This window comes from Trachemys scripta, chromosome 2 (genome assembly GCF_013100865.1).
Source record: "Trachemys scripta elegans isolate TJP31775 chromosome 2, CAS_Tse_1.0, whole genome shotgun sequence".
Classification (NCBI taxonomy): Eukaryota; Metazoa; Chordata; order Testudines; family Emydidae; genus Trachemys; species Trachemys scripta.
Genome location: NC_048299.1, coordinates 217,206,235 through 217,226,303, shown reverse-complemented (window position 1 = coordinate 217,226,303; position 20,069 = coordinate 217,206,235). Strand labels below are relative to the sequence as shown.

Sequence of the window (20,069 nt, the reverse complement as noted above, 5' to 3'; positions counted from 1 at the left end):
GGGGAGAAACTGGAGACCATGAAGTGTTGCCAGGATACACTAGTCCATTACATTACAGACAAAAGCATCCATCCTATCAACTGGAACACATATGCAGCATGAGTGGAAGTCAGCCAAGATATTCTTGCTAAGTCCATTGCAACAGGAGCCTTAACGAACGGTTCCACATTGTCGAAGTTGTTCCCTCTGACAGAATGGGATCACAGCTCACACTTTAAAGCCAACACTAGGGGATTTTCTTAATGTGGTAAGATAAGGTGGTTGATTAGGCAGGTACTTTATGTACTATACATGCTCAAGTTGTGGCTTCACAGATTTTTTTTTTTTATTTAAAAGTGCTTCTGGTCTTGATTGAAGGTTCCATAGAGAGGAGGAACTGGCTACACACAGTGCTGTTAAATGCCCAAAATAAGATTTAATATCTTATCTTACAGTAATTGTAGGTTAAGCATTTTCAGTCAACAGTTATTTGTTAATATCTACTACTATTTACCTGCTGACGATGGTATAAAAAAGTATTTCATTAAAAGTAAACAGTTAATCAGAAAGTACGTTAAGAGCAATAGCGTTCAACTTCTTCCTCACAAGCCTTTCCCTAGAGAAGCAGATGGCTACTGTACAAACCTGATTTATTTATTTTTTTGCTTTAACTAGAAATTAGTTTCCATTGAAATCCATGTATGTATTTTTTTCCTAGTAGTAGGTTGTATTGTTTGTTTTTTTAAGTTGTAACTTCAGTGATTGTATTGTCAGATGCCTCCAATTAGAGCGGTGATAAGTGTGACTACTCATGTCAACGCTGGTATTTTCACATAAATATGAAAAACCCAGAATAGGGACCTGCTACTTTAACCATTATGCAAAACAATAGAGTAGTAGTTATTGGTTAAGTTGTACCAAACCAGTCTTAGTTCCTCTTCCTCTGTAATTCTCCCTCTAGGCAGCTGCTCTGTCCCCTGCCACATATATGACTCTAGGCCAAACCTTGTTTTGAAGACGCTGTCAAATATCAAAGGCCAATTATGTGGTATTCAGCATTAAGTGAAAGTTTAAGAATCACTTCCATAACTGCCTTGAGGCCATCTTTGTACATGTCTGTAGTGACCCTTTTAGGCACATAGTAATTACTATTTATTTGCATCATGGTAGCACCTAGAAGACCTACTCTGACCAGGACCCTATTGTGCTAGGTACTGTACAAACAGAAGAAAAGCTGTCCCTGCCGCACCATGTCCCCCAAACACCCAAAGAGCTTTACAATCTAAGGTAACGTTCTTTTTTTGGTTGGCAACATCTTATGATTAAATAAACAGACGCAATGTTAAAAAAATTTAATGCCTAGCTGACAAATCTTCATATGTACATAATATTAAACAAAGATTGTGTGATCAGTATGGTGTTCCTCCTATTGACTTCAATATATTCTCTCTCTCGTCTGCTGTAGGCATATTTGGTTTCACACCATCTCTTCTCCTTTGTATCATAATGGCATGCTGTAAACAGAAGAAAGAGAGTATGAGAACACACTGATGTCTCAGAAGTCTCTGCCTCTAATTTAGCTCCTAGTGAATGTACTTCTGAGAAGTACTTTATAGAAGAAACTAGGTACTTAATCTGATTAGTTGATAACTTCAGTTAAATGCACTGGCATTGGGCAAGTAACATCAGATAATCCACCTTACCGTTTCAGTAGACGGTGAAAGCAAATACTTTTAAAGAACTACAGTATTCTCCTGGCAATGTCAGATTAACTGCATAATTGTGCAACCTACCAAAAAAGCTGTTTGCAGACAAGTATTATTGAAAGTCATTAGCTAAAGGGTGTTGCTAGTACAGCACAGAAGGAGTGATTTCTCTGCTGCCATTCCCACTGCAGAATGTTTTGTCTGAACAAGAAAAAGCTGGAGTTAGAAGGAAACTTAAGTGGCAGCAGCAGAACACCCCATGGGGGGGCAGGAGGGAGTTATGATATATTAATAGGAAGCAAGATGAAGTGTAGGAGAACAATTTCAGGGAAGACAAAGGGTAGGTCTTCACTACCAGCAGGCAGCGATGGATCCAGTGGGGATTGATTTATCGTGTCTAGTCTAGATGCAATAAATCGATCCCCGAGCGCTCTCCCATCGACTTCTGTACTCCAGCTCGGTGAGAAGTGCAGGCAGAGTCAACGGGGGAAGTGGCAGCAGTCGACTCACTGTAGTGAAGACACCGCGGTAAGTTGATCTAAGTATGTCGACTTCAGCTACGTTATTCACGCCCAGCGTAGACCAGGCCAAAGTGAATAGAATGGTGAGGGAAGTTAACATAGGAAGGAAAACTCCCTGATTATATTGTTTAAAAATTTTGTTCTAATATATCCATGAGATTTGGGTCAGGATATAGTACCAGTACTAAATTCTAAGGATTTAGAAGGAGACTGGGCGTATTTAACGCTGCAAAAAACATTTGAGTAGACCCACTCAGATTTGTAAAAAAGGACAAATATAGCAGTTTAAGACTTGCACTTATGCATTACTTTAACGTCCGAAAATTACTTAGTATAGTCATTGTTCTTAAAATTACAGAGGCAAAACTAAAATTACTTTTGTTCTTTCATTACTGTTTTAGCACTATTAAAATGAAAATACTAGACCCTTAATACATGTCAGAGTATTGACTGTATAAACTGGAATTATCTAGTGCAAAAAGTTTGATTAGTGCTAGGCATTAGTTACCAGGATAAACCCAAAGGACTGTTTTGTTAAACCAAAATATTCTGTTTGATTGAGAATTTTGCTCAAGCCTACTTACCCAAAATTTTCTGCAGTTTTTGTACTTTAAAAAATAAGAGGCACACATATCCTTTCTGTAGTTATTGTCATCCAAACATTGTCTAGAGGCATCCGTTTCCTTTAATATGGAAGACATGTCACACTTAAGAGCTGGTGGGGATAAATATATTTACACATTTTTAGTGCATTATTTCATTCTAAAAAATCCCCAAAGTATTTTAGAAATTAAGATTAAGGGAGGCAGCCAACCTGTTTAAGTGCTACAAACAATAGTTGGGGAAGTAGAAGGAGAAACTTTACATCAAGGATACTAGGGCAAACTCCTGCTCTTACAAGAAGGGCCAGGGAATCTGAAAGCAGACTTCAAAACTAGGAGTTGTGGCTGCTCAGAACCTCGGGGGGGGGGGGGGGGGGGGAAATCAAGTCGTCCATCTGCAGAACGCAGATAGAAGTTCTATTTGGCTCTTTCAAAAGAACACAGCAAACTGCAAAACACATGATTTTTTTTTTTTTTTTTTTTAGGTAATTAAAAGAGAGGGGAACAAATCCAAGCTACAAGGATTTAAGTCTGTCCTTGAAACCACAATCAGAATTCCAAACCTGATAACCAGAAGCCTACCCCATCCATTCATGAAGAGCTATTAGTTTCTGAACTTAATATTTTCAACTTAAAAGGTCCAAATATTTCTGATGTTTACAGCCACACATACACCCCTTCAGAAGGAAGATGAAGAATTATAAACTACTTGCTTTTAGAAGGAACTATTTGGGTAGTTTTCATACCCCTACAGTAATGCATCTTCAGATTAAATCATAACTGACCAATCTTACCGCTAGACATGGATTTGTATCGTGGTCTCTAAGTCGCTGCACATTTCTGGACATCCTAAAATGTCTTACTGCAGCTAGAAGCAGAAAAGAAAGAATTTTTTTATATTTGACCCACGAGTGCCATTAATGTTAAGAGCCTCAGTTTGAATTTCCATTTTAAGTGGGTTAATGCAGAAACCTCTACCATAGCACATACATGCAAGATTTGGCAGAGATTTTTTTAAAAACATAATTTAGAAAAAACAGGCATACAGAAACTTGTTCTGTTTTCTGTATACAAGAGGCCTGGTTTTCTACTGTATTAGGATGCTTCATGCTACTCTGATGGTAGAAAGCAGCTCAGAACAGTTTAGCAAGCCACTAGGATTCCATTTTCCTAGCCATGTAGTAGCTCCTATGCCAACTCCTGATGATCAGTGTAGGGATTTGGCTGAGGAAAGGGGTATGTCTCACATAGTCCTACACCCCCAAACTCCCCATATACTACAAAAGGCCCTGGGGACTTTTAACAGCCACTGCATATTTAGAGAACTCTCAAACTGCTCTAATTTAAACTGGTGACCAGCCTTGCACCCAGATGGCACAGAACTGAAAAGGAGTAATGTGCACAAGCAAACCCCTCCTAGCTTGGATCAAGTGCTTCTTGGCCAGTCCACAAGAATCAGGGCCATAGTGGAAACTAGGCTTTGAGTACAGAAACATCTAGATCTACTATATTACCAATTAGGGACATGTTTGAGATACAAAAATGGTTCCTTAGGGTCCACTTATGTCCTACTTAACCCACATTTAACAAATCAGATTTTTAAACAATGATTACATACTAATATTGAAGCTAGTTTCTAATCGCTAAACCAGTGTGAAATAAAGTAGAAAACTAGTTTCAGTTTGACACTGAGCTTCCTATTTGATCTCAAATATTTTTCTGCAAAAAGCTGCTGTTAAAGACATGCTTAGAAATACAAATGTAATTTAAGAGTATCTACAGTAAAAATAGCACCCTGTACTAACTCTGCTTATATCAGTAACAAATCTATTTAGTCCTTTTTAGTGTTCTTACCACTGCAGAGCCAATACATAGGAGGTAGTGGGATTCTAGTACTTTTTGTAAATGAACTGAACTGTTAAGTTTCAATTGCAGGCCAAATTCTGCCCTTAGTTACACTTGGGCAGCCTCTCTGAAAACTAGNATGCCTGCAGGAGCTCCAAGTAAACAAAACAACAATGTATTAGATATTCAATTCAATGATTCCATAGAGTTTAAAATCATCAAATTTTGGTGTAAACCCATTTATAAGCCGACCCCCACTCTTTGATGTGTCACTTTTTTTTACCAAAAACATTCAGCTTATGATCGGGTATATAAGGTACATCCTATCTACATAATTGCTATTAGCATGACATTTCAGAGGTTTGCCCAAGTATTACTTATAACTGGTGTGTTGCATTTATTTTAGAAAAGCAGGCTCAATAAGGACACATTGCTGGTATGCTTTTAAGACCATCGCCATGAAAGTGATCTTTCAAATGAAGAGGCCGAAGGTCACTTACTGGAAGCAGATTTTGTCTAATGTTTACACTATTAATGTCAGTCAGTACACAAATGACTAATAGCTCATTTAAAGCAGAGATATTTCCAGTGCTTGTCAATCTGTCCAGTCCAATTGACAATGAAATGTAGAAAGTGTATTGTTTGTCAATTTGATGTTTAAAAAGTAGGTTTTGTTCTTATGAAGTTGTTTAGTAATTTGGTTTAGAATGTGCAAAAACTTGTCTATTTGCAAAAATACTGAGCACTACTACAAAAAATACTTCACCGGTAAGGGCACCGTGGAAGATAATCTGATGACTCTTGAACTGAATTTTCTATGAAGTGCTTCAACAACATTAGGAGCACAACCCACTATCAAGCCTGACAGACAGGTAGCTCACATGCAAATGCTACTACTATTTGAGTTAACAGGAAGTAATCTCTTCCCCCTCCCCCCCTCCGATTTTTACACATACACAGACAGATCTGCCTGCTTTAGGAATACAGGGCCAACCCCAAACACATCAAGGCTTTGTTTATACTACAGTTTTTAATTATGTTTTACTAAATTAACGAACAGTTGTAAATAATAGCACAGACAAGGAAAATATTTCTTACTAGCACAGTTTAACCCCAGGGCAGACTTTCAGTTCAAGAGCCATCAAGCTATTTTCCAGGGCTCCCAGGGCCAAGTGTTTAAGCGGAACCCAGTACAAGTCAAGCCCTAAAACTGTCATTAACGAGGTGGGCTGAATTAACACCTCGATCTGTGAGAGCGGAGGAGGCTACAAAGGGGGCTGCCCCTCGCCTGGCCTCTCCCGTCTCAAAGCGGGGACAGGAAGGTGCCTCCAAAAATCTGCTTACGGGCCAGTCACTATCTCGGGCGCTGCGCTCCGGGCACCTGGCGGGTCTCGAGAGGCCCCAGGCTCCGTCCCCGAGCTGTCCCCGGGGACACGCAGCACACGCTGGGCGCCTGTCACACGGGAGCCCGGGGCCTTTTACACACTTGTTCCCCCGTTTCGCCGGCAGAGGGTCGGCGCCGCTTCCGGAGGGTAGGAGGGGGGCAGGGCGCCGCCCGCAGCGGCGAGGGGCTGCAACGAGCGGAGACACCGCCCCCGCCCCCCCGTTTCAGTGACAGGGAAGCCTGAACTCCGGTGCAGGCTCGCCCGCCTCTCCCCCGGGCCCAGCTGCGGGGGCGCCACCTGCCGTCAGGGCAGCCGCGGAGGTGAAGCGAGCGGGCCCCGCTCCTGCTCCCCACCCTGAGGCGGGAGGACAAAGCCCCGCTCCCGGAGCGGCGGGTCCCCGGCCGGGCTGCCGGGGGAAGGCGGCGGGGAAGACCGGCCCGCGGCACCCTGGCCCCGCACTTACCTCACGGGCGGTTAAGCAGGCGCGCGACCCCGTCTCCAATTCGAAAGACGTCAGCGGCAGCTCGGGCGGCAGCAGTTATGTAGGGGCGCAGCCTAGCCCGCTCCCGGCCCCGCGGCTCCCCCCGGACTGACACCGCCGCCGCCCACTCCTGGCTCCCCGGCCGGTTTGAGTGACAGCGCCGAGCCCGCGGCCGGGCCGCCAATCCCCGCTCGGCCCCGCCCTCCCCCGGCCTGAGCGGCGTCTTCTTCCACCAATCAGGCGGGCGGCGCGGGCCGCAGGCGCCTCCAGCGGGGCGCGGCCGGAGCCCTGAGTGACGGGGGGAGGCGGCCAACCCGCGGCGCGTGTGGGCGGCGGGCGGTGTGGGCGCGGCGTGTGCGGCAGGCTGGGCTGCACCGCAGCGCATACACTACAATGGCTGCTGGAAAGAGGGGAAAGCAAACAATTTCCAGGCCCGCCGCGTCCAGCCCGAAATATGGGGAAAAAATTACAGAAAAATCGGAGAACACTGTAAAGGGTGGAAACGGGGCGCAGAGGGGATGCTGAGGCTCCCGCGGTGAGTCTGCTGCGGGTTTGGGGGGCAGGCGCCGGGGTTTAGCAGGGAAATATCAGGGTTATTTAAATTATGAAGGGGGAGGAGGAGAAGGAGGAGGGGGGAGCGGAGAGAGGAGCAGCAAGCAGCGGCAAGGAAAAGTTTGTGTTAATCGCGCCCCCTCCCATCTCTGAGCTGCCCCCACTATCCTTCTGGGCACCCCAAGGCAGAAAGTAGGGGAGAAAAATAGATGGTCTGGAAAATGTATTTTATAAAAATATATCTTAGGAGTTTAGTCCACCCTCCCCCCTTCTTCCCTCCTGCACCGTAGTAGTTAAAGAGGGAGAGAAGTTTGCCTGGGGAACTTAAGGAGGGAGAAGGGTTCTCCCCCACCCCTTAGCTTCGTTGGGGAGTTCTGAAAAGTTTTTTACAGAAGTTCCCCCCCTCTCCCATCTTCTAGCACCCCCCCCCCTCCTTCTCCAGGGTCTGTGCTGTGAATAGAGTGACAGCAGCGAGAGGGAGCGGAAGACATTAGAGACCGTGTTGCCCAAAAATGAGGGAAAAATTAATATAAATTCACCCGAACTATCAAACCAGGCGCATTTTGCACAAAAATTTCCCGGGTGGACACCACTCTCCAGAGTTTGTCCTAGGAAGTAGGCAGCTCAATCTTTTGGGGGGATCTGGAGTCACTTTGCGGAACTCAGCCCCCCTTTCCTTCGGTTTTTTTTTTTTTTTTTTTTGGTGGGGGGAAGACTAAAGTTTTTCCTTCCATAATAAAGAAAATAATTTATCTGCTCTCCCCCCTTCGAGTCGCCCAGGAGCCTTTTGCTTCCCTCATTCGAGTATGTTTAGAGGAAAGTGTGAATCCAAGTTAATGCTGAGTGTTGTTGCATTGGGGAGAGGGGTTTGTTAACTGAAAGCAGGAGAGATCCGGAGAGAGAGAGCAGGGACAGCTTGTTGTCAGTATCATAAACAACCAAAATGGAGGGAGAACTGAGGCATATAACAAAATAAAAATTAGAAAAAAATTCCCAAAAATACTTAAAAAGCGGGGCTGATCCCCCTTTTCTTCCTAAGGGTAACGGAATAAACCCCGTGTCCTCGCATGCCCCTTTTAACGTTTCAGGGAGCAAGGAGTTAATATTTATTATTTTTTTTTGTTGATGAATTCTTTGGAAAGGCAAAAGCCTCTTATAACTCGCCACCGACAATAAGAAAACGTGAAAATCCCATTCAGATGAGAGAGGTAGGGGGAGATGGTAGTGCAGAAACTACATAACTTTGGGGTAATGTGGAGTGATTTTTAGATAAGATAAATGCTATATTTGCTCCTTTATAACTTCCTTTTTAATGCTCTTTGTGTGCGGTTGGTTTCTCTTTTTCTTATTTTTTGGCCGGAATGTAATGCCTTTGTAGTGTCACTTTCCTGATCTAATTAGGATGTGTGAAGCAAAGAGTAAACCTTTCCGGTTTATAAAGTACATTTTCGTTGCATTTGAAATTCAAATTTTACTTGTGACTCCATCCTCTATTTAAACTGGATTCTTCAGTGTAGTGTTGGATTGGAACATTTCCTCAGAGAGAGAGAAAGTAAGGGCACCTCTTCTGGCGTAGAGGGCGCAGAGTAAGGGCACCTCTTCTGGGGATGCCTGGTGATTTCACTGGCATGCTTAGTTCACCTGTTTGTGTCCCATAAAGAATGTATTCAGCAGCCTTCTTGTTTTATTTATATAAAATGATGCCTCATCTTGCATCACATTGAAGTTAATGCGAAAGTGCTGCTGATGTTGGTTCCACGTGGGATCAGGGACAGAGCAGGGCATTTTAAAGAGACAGCTTCTCTTTTCTTATAGTTATCACCTATGCAGAACCTCTGCCTAAAGCAAAGGGGTGGTTCCGTTTTTTTTTTTTAAGATAAAGACATTAAAGTGACCTGTGTATGATAAATTAATGCCACATAATAGGGATACACTTGCAGATTCGTTTGGATCCAAGCATTTCTTTTGTTGTAGCAAGCCTTCAGGAGAGTTTTCTTAATGCATTAGTTAAAATGCTGTGTTTTGGAAACGATTTTGGAATGGATGTTGCAGAAATTAAAAAGTCTAACATTATTAATATAAAAATAGTATACTTCTACTAGTTCTCAATTCCTTGAAAGGAGACTAAAGGCTATTGTGTAACAAAATTTCATAGCCATCTTGTAAAAAGTTATTAAGTGCATAATTTTCACTTTGAGTAATTTCAGCTTTATGGGGGACATCTGTCTATTGAAAAGCAGTGCAAAGCTTCTTCTGTATTTAAAACCTGTGAACAGTTCCAAAAGGTTTAGAAAATAGTGCAGTAACTGTTTGCTTTTAATTGGCCAGACTAGGGACTTTTTACACCTTAGTTGTGTAATTATAACATCTCTTGAAAAATTACCTTCAGTTTTTTACAGAATCTTAACCACACTCAAGCTCCATATGTATACATTTAACATCAGTATGGTAGCTGGTACAGATTCCTGCTGTATTTTTAATTTGTAAATATTTAACTACTATGATGTGAATTGTTCTACTTGTCTATATGCCTGTTATCTTGTATGTATTTTAGTTCTCAGTAAGACACCTAACTTTTAAAATTCTTAGCATAACTTCTTAATATACCAATTAGATATCTTTATCAGAAATTATTACATTTTTTCATTACAATTGCTTTGTTTGTGTAGTCTTTATATTTAATTCTAAATTAAAACTTAAATACAAGGAATCCACTTCCAGAGATAGGAGGAGGGCTGAACTTGTAGGGAAGCCTTTTCAGCAAATGGCTTCTTTTGCCCTATAGAGATTAAATATAAGTTGTTATAGCCCACTGTGTTCAATAGCCTTTCCTTACAAGTAATCTGTACCTTTATTGTAAATGTGACTATAAAACTATTGTTGACTGGGATAGGCTTGTGGTTACAGATTTGGAAGAAATCACAAAGTTTTCCAGTGACTCACAGCTTTGAAAATTAAATCACATCAACTATTCTTAGGCAAGAAAAAAGCTCATTAAGGGGGAAGGATTAATCTGTTAGCATGAAGGAATGAAATTGTACATTTTTATAAAACTGTCTTTCCAGGTTTTAGAGATCTTTCACATATTTACAAAAGAATTAAAATTTAGAAGGGCCTCTCCAATTATTTTTCCATAAACCTTTTCCTTTTTTGTTGATTAAAGTTATACTGACGTGAAAAAAACAGAAATTTGACAAAATTCTTAAAGTGTCATATGTTTATTTAGTGAAGTGCAATTTTTTGGTTCTTTAGTTATACAGAAGTAACTTTATTACACTAGTTAATGATACTGAAAATAAGATGTATATTTTTTAAATTTTAAACTAATGCTGCATTGATGATAATTGGAAGTATTTAATGTACGACATTTCATTTATTTGGAAACTTAAATTATCATTTACTTTTTGTAATCCTGAATATAGATATAGGCATTGTTCATAACATCAAGTGTGGTGTAACAGTTGCTGAGTATCTTTCTTGACTCACAACTGCTTATTGTGAAGTGAATCCAGTCCATCCAAGTATAGTACAAAATTCAGTGGGGGAAGATATTCAGACACTCTAATTTGGGTTTTATCTATATTCTGTTATTCTATTTGATTATGTGGTAAATGTTACTTAATAGTATTCTTTATATCCTTAGTTGCTCTCATTTTGTAGAATACTGAATTATTCTTAGAGTGATGAGGTGGTGTTTGGTAGAAATAAAAGTAACATTTCAAGGAACTGAAGCTTTTAGAATTTAGATACTCCTTTTTCTAATATCTATAGTTCTGACTTGATACATGATAAATCATTTGAAAATTTGCCCTTTAAGTACCTAAGGAAATAAATGTTCATGGGCTGTTTGTTGTTGGTAAAGTTGTCCTAGTTTCTGTAGGTAAACTAGAATGTTCTAAATGCATTAAAAGCTTTTGTAGGCATTTATCTATCCTATCAGATAATGTTTGTGTAGTTTTTATTAGCTACACTGATTCTAAAATTGTTCAACAAATGCAAGAATATAGATTCTCATACATTAAACTTTTCTTGCACACTTAATCTAAGTATGATTCTTGGCATGCACACTTTATTTAGTAAATTAGCCTGAAAAATGATTTTCCCCAAGTACAGATCTTTGAAATGTAAATTAAATTTTTTTTTCAAGTTTTTCACTTTATGTAATACAAAAATTCACTGCATCCAAAATGCAACTACTTTAAATGGTCATCCATCTCTAGAGCTATTGAGCCAAAATGGTGCTCTTAAGTCTCCTCCTTTCAGTGCAGTGCAGATGTTTTATAAAATGAATGGGATAAAGTGGGTGACTACTTACGTTCTGAATTAACCAGTATTGTAATGGTTTTAAATGATTTTACTGAAAGACTTGTTTTATTGCAGAATCTAAAACCTAAGGTTTTTATCTGGTATCTATAGCATGTTAGATCTTAAAAACTAGCTTTCATGATTAGAGAAATATTGTTAGGAAGGCGTCCTAAACAAGTTAATTTGTTTACCAAAGGATAATATTTTGGAAAATGTAAAACATGTAACAGTGCTTAAATCATCCTCAGATGCACTGTAGTGTTAAAAGGAACTAGCAACTGCCTCTTCTGTGGTGACAGAATACTCGGTGAGAATATCCTCTTGAAATAGAATAGTGAACTTTTAACTTTCTTTACTTTTGATATTGCATATTTCTATCTGCCCAGTGAACTGCTAACCATCTTTAACCAATTACCAAATGTTTAGGTAGCTTTAGGGAACTATTTCAAAATAATTCAAATATGAGAACAAAGTAACATTTCATATTGATCAGTTGTGAAGTAAGTGTTCTGGAGTTCTAACGTGTGGCAGAAGGTTGCTGCATTTAGCTAGTAAAATATCTTGCTAATAAAATAATGTGTGTTTTTTCTGTTAATCAAAAATCACATCTAGGACTTAGTCAAATGTTTATTGATTTATAAATTGTGCAAACTTGGGGCCTGAACTTAAAACATATTACTTATAACTCATTAGACTCGCTCATGCAGGTTCCTATACTTTAAATTATTTTAATGTAATGGGGAACATAATTATCTATAATCTACAGTTGAATAGATTGCAATTAATAATGGATTTTAAATGACCAGTTGTCCACAGAACATCAAACATAACTACACCAAATATGAAAAGAGTTCTAATTCTTTTGTATTACAATAATTAGAAATCTGCAACTATGAGAACCTAATAATGAATAGACTTGAACATAATAATGCCATGTTAAGTTCTGTTTTCAAGTATATTAATCTGCTACTTGGATTCTTTTCTTCCTTCCACCCTCAAAGTGTACACCTGTCATTCTCATCTTTTTAGGGCATATTAGCAGAAACTCCAAGTACAATTTCATATTTAAAAAAAAGTTGACAAGACATGCTGTAATACTGTAAAAAACCCAAAATCGTGATGTGACACTACTTACAAAGATGGGGCATTCTCACAGAATATATTAAAATTGCTAATATTTAAATAGTCCCTGGATAACTTGTATACAGAGTTACCCCAGGATCATGGTATTAAAACTGCCCACAGTGAGTGAGGGGAATCTGAGATGACTACATATGAAGTGTGTGTGCATACTTGATCATTGAGAAGTGAGAGAGCTTATGCAATTATACTCCTGTTAATAGGATAAATTAACTTGTTTTGTAAGCTTTCCTAATATCTCTTCTTACCTTTAAAATACACTTATCTGTTTAGAATCTGAATAAATTTTGTCCAGTATATTTTATAATAAAAAGTAAATGGACAAAATTCTGTTCTCAGATGTACCATGAAACCCTGCTCATTTCAGTGGAGTTGCATAGGTATAAATGAGGGTAGAGTATGATCTGATGTTCATGATTTTCTTTTTTTAAAAGAGATAACGAGAGTTGTCAAAGTAATACAGCATAAAAACAAAGACTAAAATAGGTAAAACAAGTGAATATACCCAAGGTAGTCAATAATGCATAGAACAGTCATTCAAAACTATGAAGTAAACTAACTTTATTGAATTGTAAGAAGTTAAATGGGAAACAGAAGAGCAAAGTTTAATATGACAATAGAAAGAAATGAAGAATTACATATGTAAAGGAACTTGGAAAATACAAAAAGTGTCTGTTACAGTAAATTGAATTGTTATAATCTTCTTTTGCACTTAGCATGCCAAATGCCTCTCTGAGGAGAATATCCCTAGAAATCAGATTAGAAAGTGTTTAATGGGAATTTTGTCATACTTGTTTTGAGTAATGTTAGGGTAACTAAAAATAATTTCATGTTTCTGTAAAAGACAGGTCATCTGGTTGTGTAGTTTGCATGCTGATAGTGACCTAGGATTTTAAAAAAATGTCTTTTCAAATCTTTACTATCACATATACTATAATTAAAAAAAAAATAATGGAAAGTTCTAGTCTTATGTCTTTTAATGTGGGGTCAAATTTAATATTTGTAGACTGTCAAAAACTGGAGATTTTTCATTAATAAAATTTGCATAGTAGAATCTTGCTTATTCACATTGACCAGGGATCCCATTCCCAGTTACTGAATTGTGCAAATCATAAAGTAAGCAAACAAAAAGCAAAGATAATGCATCACAAAACTCATCTTGTTTGTTGATTTGACAAGTGCATACTGTGGTGTATCTAACTTACTAGTAAATGTTCTGTAACATATTTTGAGAAAGCATTCAAGTCTGAATTAATGAGACATCACTACAACATCATGCTATTTAGCCTTTGAGAAGTGCAAAGACCATTTCTTGTATGCAAGTTAGTGTGATTTTACAATACTACTTTTAATAAGCCAGTGCTTAGTGTGGTATACATATTCATCATGACTGTTACCGATTTCTTTAAAAATGAGACTTTTCTGATCTGTTAGGGAGTATGTTACAGTCGTTGGGTTATGTGTAATATAGGAAACTATTCCAGACTACTAAGACAGACCTTTTGAAAAGGACCATTTAAAAAAAGAAAAAGAAGAAAAATTCTATCCCAGAAGTAAAGGAGTTCTGGCAGTTTAATAATAAACTTCAAGACTGTATATTTAGTAATAAAATATATTTAAGACTTGGTAAATTTTTATTATTTCTTAAACTTCTTAGTATAAATAAAAATTCCTAAAGTGATATTAGTTGTACATTTAATACAATTGATTAATCTCTAGCAAGTACACTATTCATCACTTGTAAGTATGGATTTACATTTTCATACTCAATATCTAAAATTGAAAAAATTAACCTCTACAGCTTGCAGCTATTCTTGTGTGTTTAGTCAAATGGTATACTACAAAGGGGTTCATATACTCTGCTTGCTGAATGTTATCCGTTATTATTGTCCATTTCCTCCAAAAAGTATTTTAAACAAAATGAATATTAAGCCGAATGAGAACAAAATACATGGAAAAAGCCCCTAGAATTTAGCACTTTGTCTGAAAGCCAAATACAGATATTGTCAAAGCTGATTTTGTTCACTGGAAGGTACTGTAGTTAATGCAGATTTAATTGATCTCATCCAGGAGACTTTAAGAAACTGTGAACCATGGAGCTTAAAAAACAGCTCAAACATGGCTGATCGCAATAGGTGCCAGTTTAATTTGAATCTGATGGATTTTTCTTAGTGACTTGACATCATTTTCTTTAGTGTCTTAATACTGGGATTATGTATAGACTAAACCATTCTAATTAATATATTATGGGCTACTTTTCAGTTTCAGAAAGAGTAATAAAAATATTGTTGCACATATGAGTGCATGGTATTACTACATATTGTTTTAAATGGTGTTTAAATACAAGTATAAGCATACTAATACAATGAAATCGAGAGGAAAGTTATTCCTAAGTGATAAAACTTCATGATTTGTTACTTAAGACGTTATTGATAAGCATATTATGTTAATCTAGATGATCAGATTGTTCTTTATGATGTAAAGTTCATGACTGTGGAAACTGCCATAAAGAGTTCATATAAAATAATTATCTAGTGTTCCCCTTTCTTTCTTTATGCTTTTCAAATGTAATTGCTTCCTTATAATAATTTTTGAAGATGTGTTGCTTTGTGTAATACGTTCATGTATGTTTCTCTTTGGTCCTGAAATCAAAGTCAAAAAGTGGTCTTGACTTTTATTCTGTTAGTTTCTTCCTACGCATGACATCACTCGTGCTGATAATATTACTAATATAGAAATGGATTCTAAGCTAAAATGAAAGAGTAACTATCACTAGTATTTGGGCGATGGGAGCAAGCCCAAACTGGATGAACGTTGATACTAGCCTCTGAGAAAGAGATGTGAGTTCTTGAAGACTTGGAGTATTCCTTGCAATCAAATATATGTTGTATTATCATTTCCCTTAGGAAATACTTGAGCATACTCATTGGTACCAACTGCTGTAGAAAGCAAACAGAAAAATAGATTGTGGTTTTAAAAAAAGATGCACTATGAAATACATTGCTTGGTAAGTATCATTTGTATAGGTAACTTGTTTCTCTGAAATGTAATCAATTTTACTAGCTTTGAAAACTGGACTACTCTACAATATTTTTTTTAAGAGAGAAAGTAAGCTAAATATATCTTGGATAACAAGTAGATACAGGCGGTACTAAAAAGTCAGTGTGTTCATGTAAATCTAACTTGATTCTCTTTGTTAAACTTATATGCTGATTTTTGAGTAATCTTTAACTGAAGAGTTTACTAGTTCAGTTGTTTGCAAAAGAAGTAGGGGTTGTTTGGCATATTTATGAGTCTCTTCTATTTTTAAGATATTTTCATGGAAGTTTTTAAAATCTTGAATATAAAAAGAGGTTGGATTTTTCATGACACTTGGTGGGAGGGGCGCTCTAGCTATTTAATCTGGTAGGGATAGACATTTCGAGAAAAATGAGGCCCAGCAGTTTTTACTACTTCAATCACACTGTTAGTTACAGCCATGAAGCTCTCACTATATTCAGTTAGCTTGGGTCAAAGTCCACAAAACCTGCTTGGGCAAGTTGATGTCACTAAGAGTTTTGTCTCAATAATGACTTTCGGATTGTATTCTTTGTTCCTCATAGGAGTGAGTGACAAGCAGATGGACACCTCTTCGTTGATATAGATTATACAGTATTAAGCTTTCTTCCGATATATGTGTACATGTTTTCTGAAGGAATTAACTCATTATGTTAGATAACCTATTTTAGTGATAAATCTCTTTTATTCTCTGAATTAACAGAGGCTTCTTTTATGTCCAGAGTTTCATGTTAAGAGCATTGTTAAGCTGTGCTTGAATATGATGAAATAATCATTTCTATCAAACTGTCCTTTTAGTGAAAGGGTTGATAACTTCATTTATGGTTTTTAGTAAAGAAAAATAAGACAGTCATCTCTTTGAGTAGAAGTGGAATACTCTAAAACTAGCTCCTTAAGTAGTACTTAAACTTAATTATCTTCAGCTCTCATGACAGTTGTGGGAAATGTGCATTGCAGAATGTAGGGCTTAGCTGACTTGTGAATTCTTCCCTCCCAACACATGGTAAATAGGTGGCCCCCCAACTTTTGCTCTTCCCTCCCCCCCAAAAAAGCTTTAAAGGCACTTTATTTGAAGTGACTCCCCAGTGCATGTATATCCAGCCTTTCTGAATCAGAGGCCTTTGCAAGAAATTAAAGGAACTAAAGACAAAAAGATGTTTGCATCTCTCTTAAAGTTTTAATGTGCTATACGTATTTGTAAATGCATGCTGTGACTTCATATCAACTCAGCTATTTAGACTGGAAGACAGGGAACAAAATATATGCACAGCCTGTTGTGTGCAGCCGTGCAGTGTATGACAGTGCCCAATTCTTTAGCACAGTTGTCCTGCCCTTTTGCCCAGGGAACTGAGGTTGCTGCCTTTAGATGCGAGTCTATTTCATATGTTTTTCTGCATTTGATAGGCTTGTTAAGCAGTTTTGTTTTATGTGACTGCTTACAAGGTGCAGTGGCAAGAATAATATATGGTCTGATCTACAGAACTTTTAGACAAAAAATACGTAGTTTCCCTTCATGCCCTCAAGCAGTAAAGCCAGCAGCTGTTCTTCATTGCAAGCCAAAAAATATCCAACCACAATTAAATCCAACCAGTACTTCCCTACCTCACAAGCCCTCTCCCCTTTTCATTCCCAAATTCTAAGTAAATTCATAGTCATCACTGTATGCCTTGCAGATCAACAGTTTCATGCTGTTTCAGTCCAAGGACTAGTTTTAAAATAGTGAGCACCTGCCAGAGAACACTCTAATGACAGCTCCTCTTCTCTTTATACCAAAGGGACTACCGTTTGCATGTCTTCTGATTGTTGGCATGAGAAGAGAAGCAGTGTCTCAAGTAGGCAAGAACCAAGTCATTTAGGGCTTTATGGATCAATACCAGTACTTCAGACTACATTGTGGAACCAAGTCATTTAGGGCTTTATGGATCAATACCAGTACTTCAGACTACATTGAACCTAATCATCAGCCAGGGCAAATCAAGGAACCCTGGTGTCATGTGCTTCCAACAAGATAACACAACAACTTGGTTAGTAAATAATTTAACAGATTACCTCTTTCCACAATGATGGGCAAGGGACTCTTCTTCTTTCTTGCCACTTCCCTGTTCAGGAGTGGTGACTTTTATAGTCTTCTTCCAAAACTCATAATTGTATGACTGGCTACCATGCAAATTAGTGTCTCTAAGCTCTGCTGATATCCAGTCCATGTACTGAGTCTTTGGCCTCCCCCTTGGTTGTCTTCTGTCCACAATCCTTGTAAAGGCCATCTTACCAATATAACTTTGAGGTCTCTGCTGGACATGTCCATACCAATGTAGCCTAGCCTTCCTCAACTTGTCCTCAGTTGGGGTGAGCCACAGCAGGCCCCTCCCAATCTCATTTTGTTTACTATGTTGGAGTGTCCAACCATCTGAACATCTTCATTTCTGTGGTGGAGGGCATACTGATTTCTTTTTTGTGGCTGGCCATCTCTCTCTGCTCTGTACATTAGGATGGGTCAAATTACTGGCATCTTTTTATCACAGAGAACTTGGGTCACCTCCTGCCATTTGCACCAAGCAGCTTTGGTATAATGCCAGGCATGACTCAGGAGAGCACCAGTGATAGGTGGGGAACTGCTGTTAGGAATTTGGTTGTTTTGTAAATAAGAAAAAGTATATCAGTTTTCAGTAGGAAAACCATTGCAATTAATCCAAAACAGCATAATTCCACTAGCAAATATATCCCTGAAATGTTTATTTAAAAACAGTAAATTAATTAATTAAAAATACTTGCTGAATTCTGAAGCTACATATTGCTACAGCAACCTTGTCTAGCCATTTGTTAATGCTGTATTTTAAGAATCCTCAAGAAGTTTAATATTGATTTTGAAATTATTTTAGATTTTTTTTTCAAATTTCAGAATAAAAAGGAAATATTGAGTGACATTATTAAAGTTAGAAACACTTAACAAATTAAATACACTATATACTCTGAGTATTTTTCTAAACAAATTTTAATATATGTATTGTGTAGCTTGAATTGATTGCACAATACTATGGATTGGACGTAGAATAAAAACTTGTTTGTTAAAATTACTGTACTCAGTGTATTTGCCTTCGTTGGAATGTTGTTCTGTGATTGCATCATTTTTAGTTTATACAGCGTTGTGCTAATGTCTTATTTCCCCAAATGAATTTAATTACATTGTCCTCCCTCTCTGATTATTATATGTAGCATGACTGATTCAGCAGATCAAAAGTTATGTTTATTGGAAAACAGGATTAATATTTTATACTTTTGCTAAGACCACTTTAAAATAGCCACATCAAAGATTATGCTTTTAAGTCTAATGTGCTAATCTATTAAACCATACATCATTCTGTGTGGAATGTTTTTAAACTGAGGCAATTGTCTCTTACAACAGTTTGTCTGAGTGGTTTCAAATTATTACAGAAATACACTTATAACATTTGAACTGTATGGGGATAGAATTGTGTTACAGGGTCTCAGTAGGATGCAGTGAGTGGTAGTGCCAATTTAACAGTATTTCCTGGAATTGTATGAAATGTATAGCTCAGCATAGTTTGGCTTACATTAAGGCATTCTGAATATTGCAAACAAAATTATTAAAACCAGTATTTTTTAAAAGCTAAATTTGTAATTAGCAACTTGCTGCCGGTAGACACTGAGATTCTGCCCACTATTTTTACCTTCTTTCAGGTGAGCAGTGAAGTGTGTTTTATTTTAAATGAGTTATATTCCTGAAACGAAATATCTTATTGTATATTGAAAATTTTCCAGAAATATTAGAGTTTTGGAGGCTCATCTGAAGCAGAGTTACTGATCCTGCTCAGAGTTCATCTTCCATATTTTTGTTTCTTTCAATCACATATTCCTCTTTTAAATTTTTGTAAAAGTGTCTTCTGTTGCTGTGTAAAAGACCCTCAACAAACATCATGGGGAAACAGTGAAACGGACTATGCACAAAATTCTGAGAAATGCATAAAGTACAAAATTAGATATTTTCCTCATCTTTTGACTTCAGTAATTTTAAGTGTTACTTGTAACAACAGTAAATTAAAATATTGAGGTTGGTGTGCCTTTCTTTTTTAAGATGACTGTCCCTTTAAACTAGAACCTGCAAGATGTTAAGCTGTTTAATACAAGGACATTTGCATGTACCTAAATTAATTTAGATTGCAAAGTCTATTGAAGGAGCTTAGCAAGAACAGTTTTCATTCTAAATTATCATCTAACAGCAAAAGGTAAAATATCTGAGAAATGTTCAATTAGTTATTATTACTTGATAGTAGTAGTAGGCTGTCTATAGGATTTAGTAATACTAAATTCCTGGGGGAATTCTGTGCCAAAAAATAAAAATTCTGCACACAATATTTTAAAATTCTGCATATTTTATTTGTTAAAATAACACTACATAATCATGCCAGTGTCAATTATTTTGGTAATATATTTCAGAATACCTATCAGCAACTATGTCTGTAACAATACAGACACAA

The 20,069-nt window shown here is 37.6% G+C and overlaps 2 protein-coding genes across 5 annotated transcripts in view; one reads left to right on the top strand and one right to left on the bottom strand.

Annotated features, from left to right (window-relative positions):
* Positions 1-332: 332 nt before the first annotated feature.
* CHCHD7 (coiled-coil-helix-coiled-coil-helix domain containing 7) lies at positions 333-6,650 on the bottom strand. Of its 2 annotated transcripts, none has more exons than XM_034762952.1 (4): positions 6,502-6,650; positions 3,603-3,676; positions 2,791-2,889; positions 333-1,493 (listed from the first exon to the last, which is right to left on the bottom strand). In XM_034762952.1, the coding sequence occupies exons 2-4, from the start codon at positions 3,654-3,656 to the stop codon at positions 1,389-1,391; spliced, it is 258 nt and encodes an 85-aa protein (XP_034618843.1). In that variant the 5' UTR covers positions 3,657-3,676; positions 6,502-6,650; the 3' UTR covers positions 333-1,388. The 2 variants fall into 2 exon arrangements, 1 of the variants encoding a protein (XP_034618843.1); XR_004644741.1 differs by having other exon boundaries at positions 1,443-1,493; positions 2,791-2,921; positions 6,502-6,609.
* A 245-nt stretch (positions 6,651-6,895) lies between these two features.
* The window catches only part of PLAG1 (PLAG1 zinc finger), a 53,005-nt gene continuing 39,831 nt past the window's right edge, over positions 6,896-20,069 (top strand). For all 3 annotated transcript variants that reach the window (XM_034762949.1, XM_034762950.1, XM_034762951.1), the window contains exon 1: positions 6,896-7,054. The gene's annotated coding sequence lies outside the window, so the exon portion shown is untranslated. The remainder of the gene's footprint in view (positions 7,055-20,069) is intronic.

Excerpts from the sequence above, each read along its gene's own strand:
- CHCHD7 (XM_034762952.1), bottom strand. The coding sequence starts at position 3,656 with ATGTCCAGAAATGTGCAGCGACTTAGAGACCACGATACAAATCCATGT. Across the intron at positions 2,890-3,602 it reads ATACAAATCCATGTCTAGCG|GAAACGGATGCCTCTAGACA; the intron begins GTAAGATTGGTC and ends TCCATATTAAAG. Across the intron at positions 1,494-2,790 it reads AAAACTGCAGAAAATTTTGG|CATGCCATTATGATACAAAG; the intron begins GTAAGTAGGCTT and ends TTCTGTTTACAG.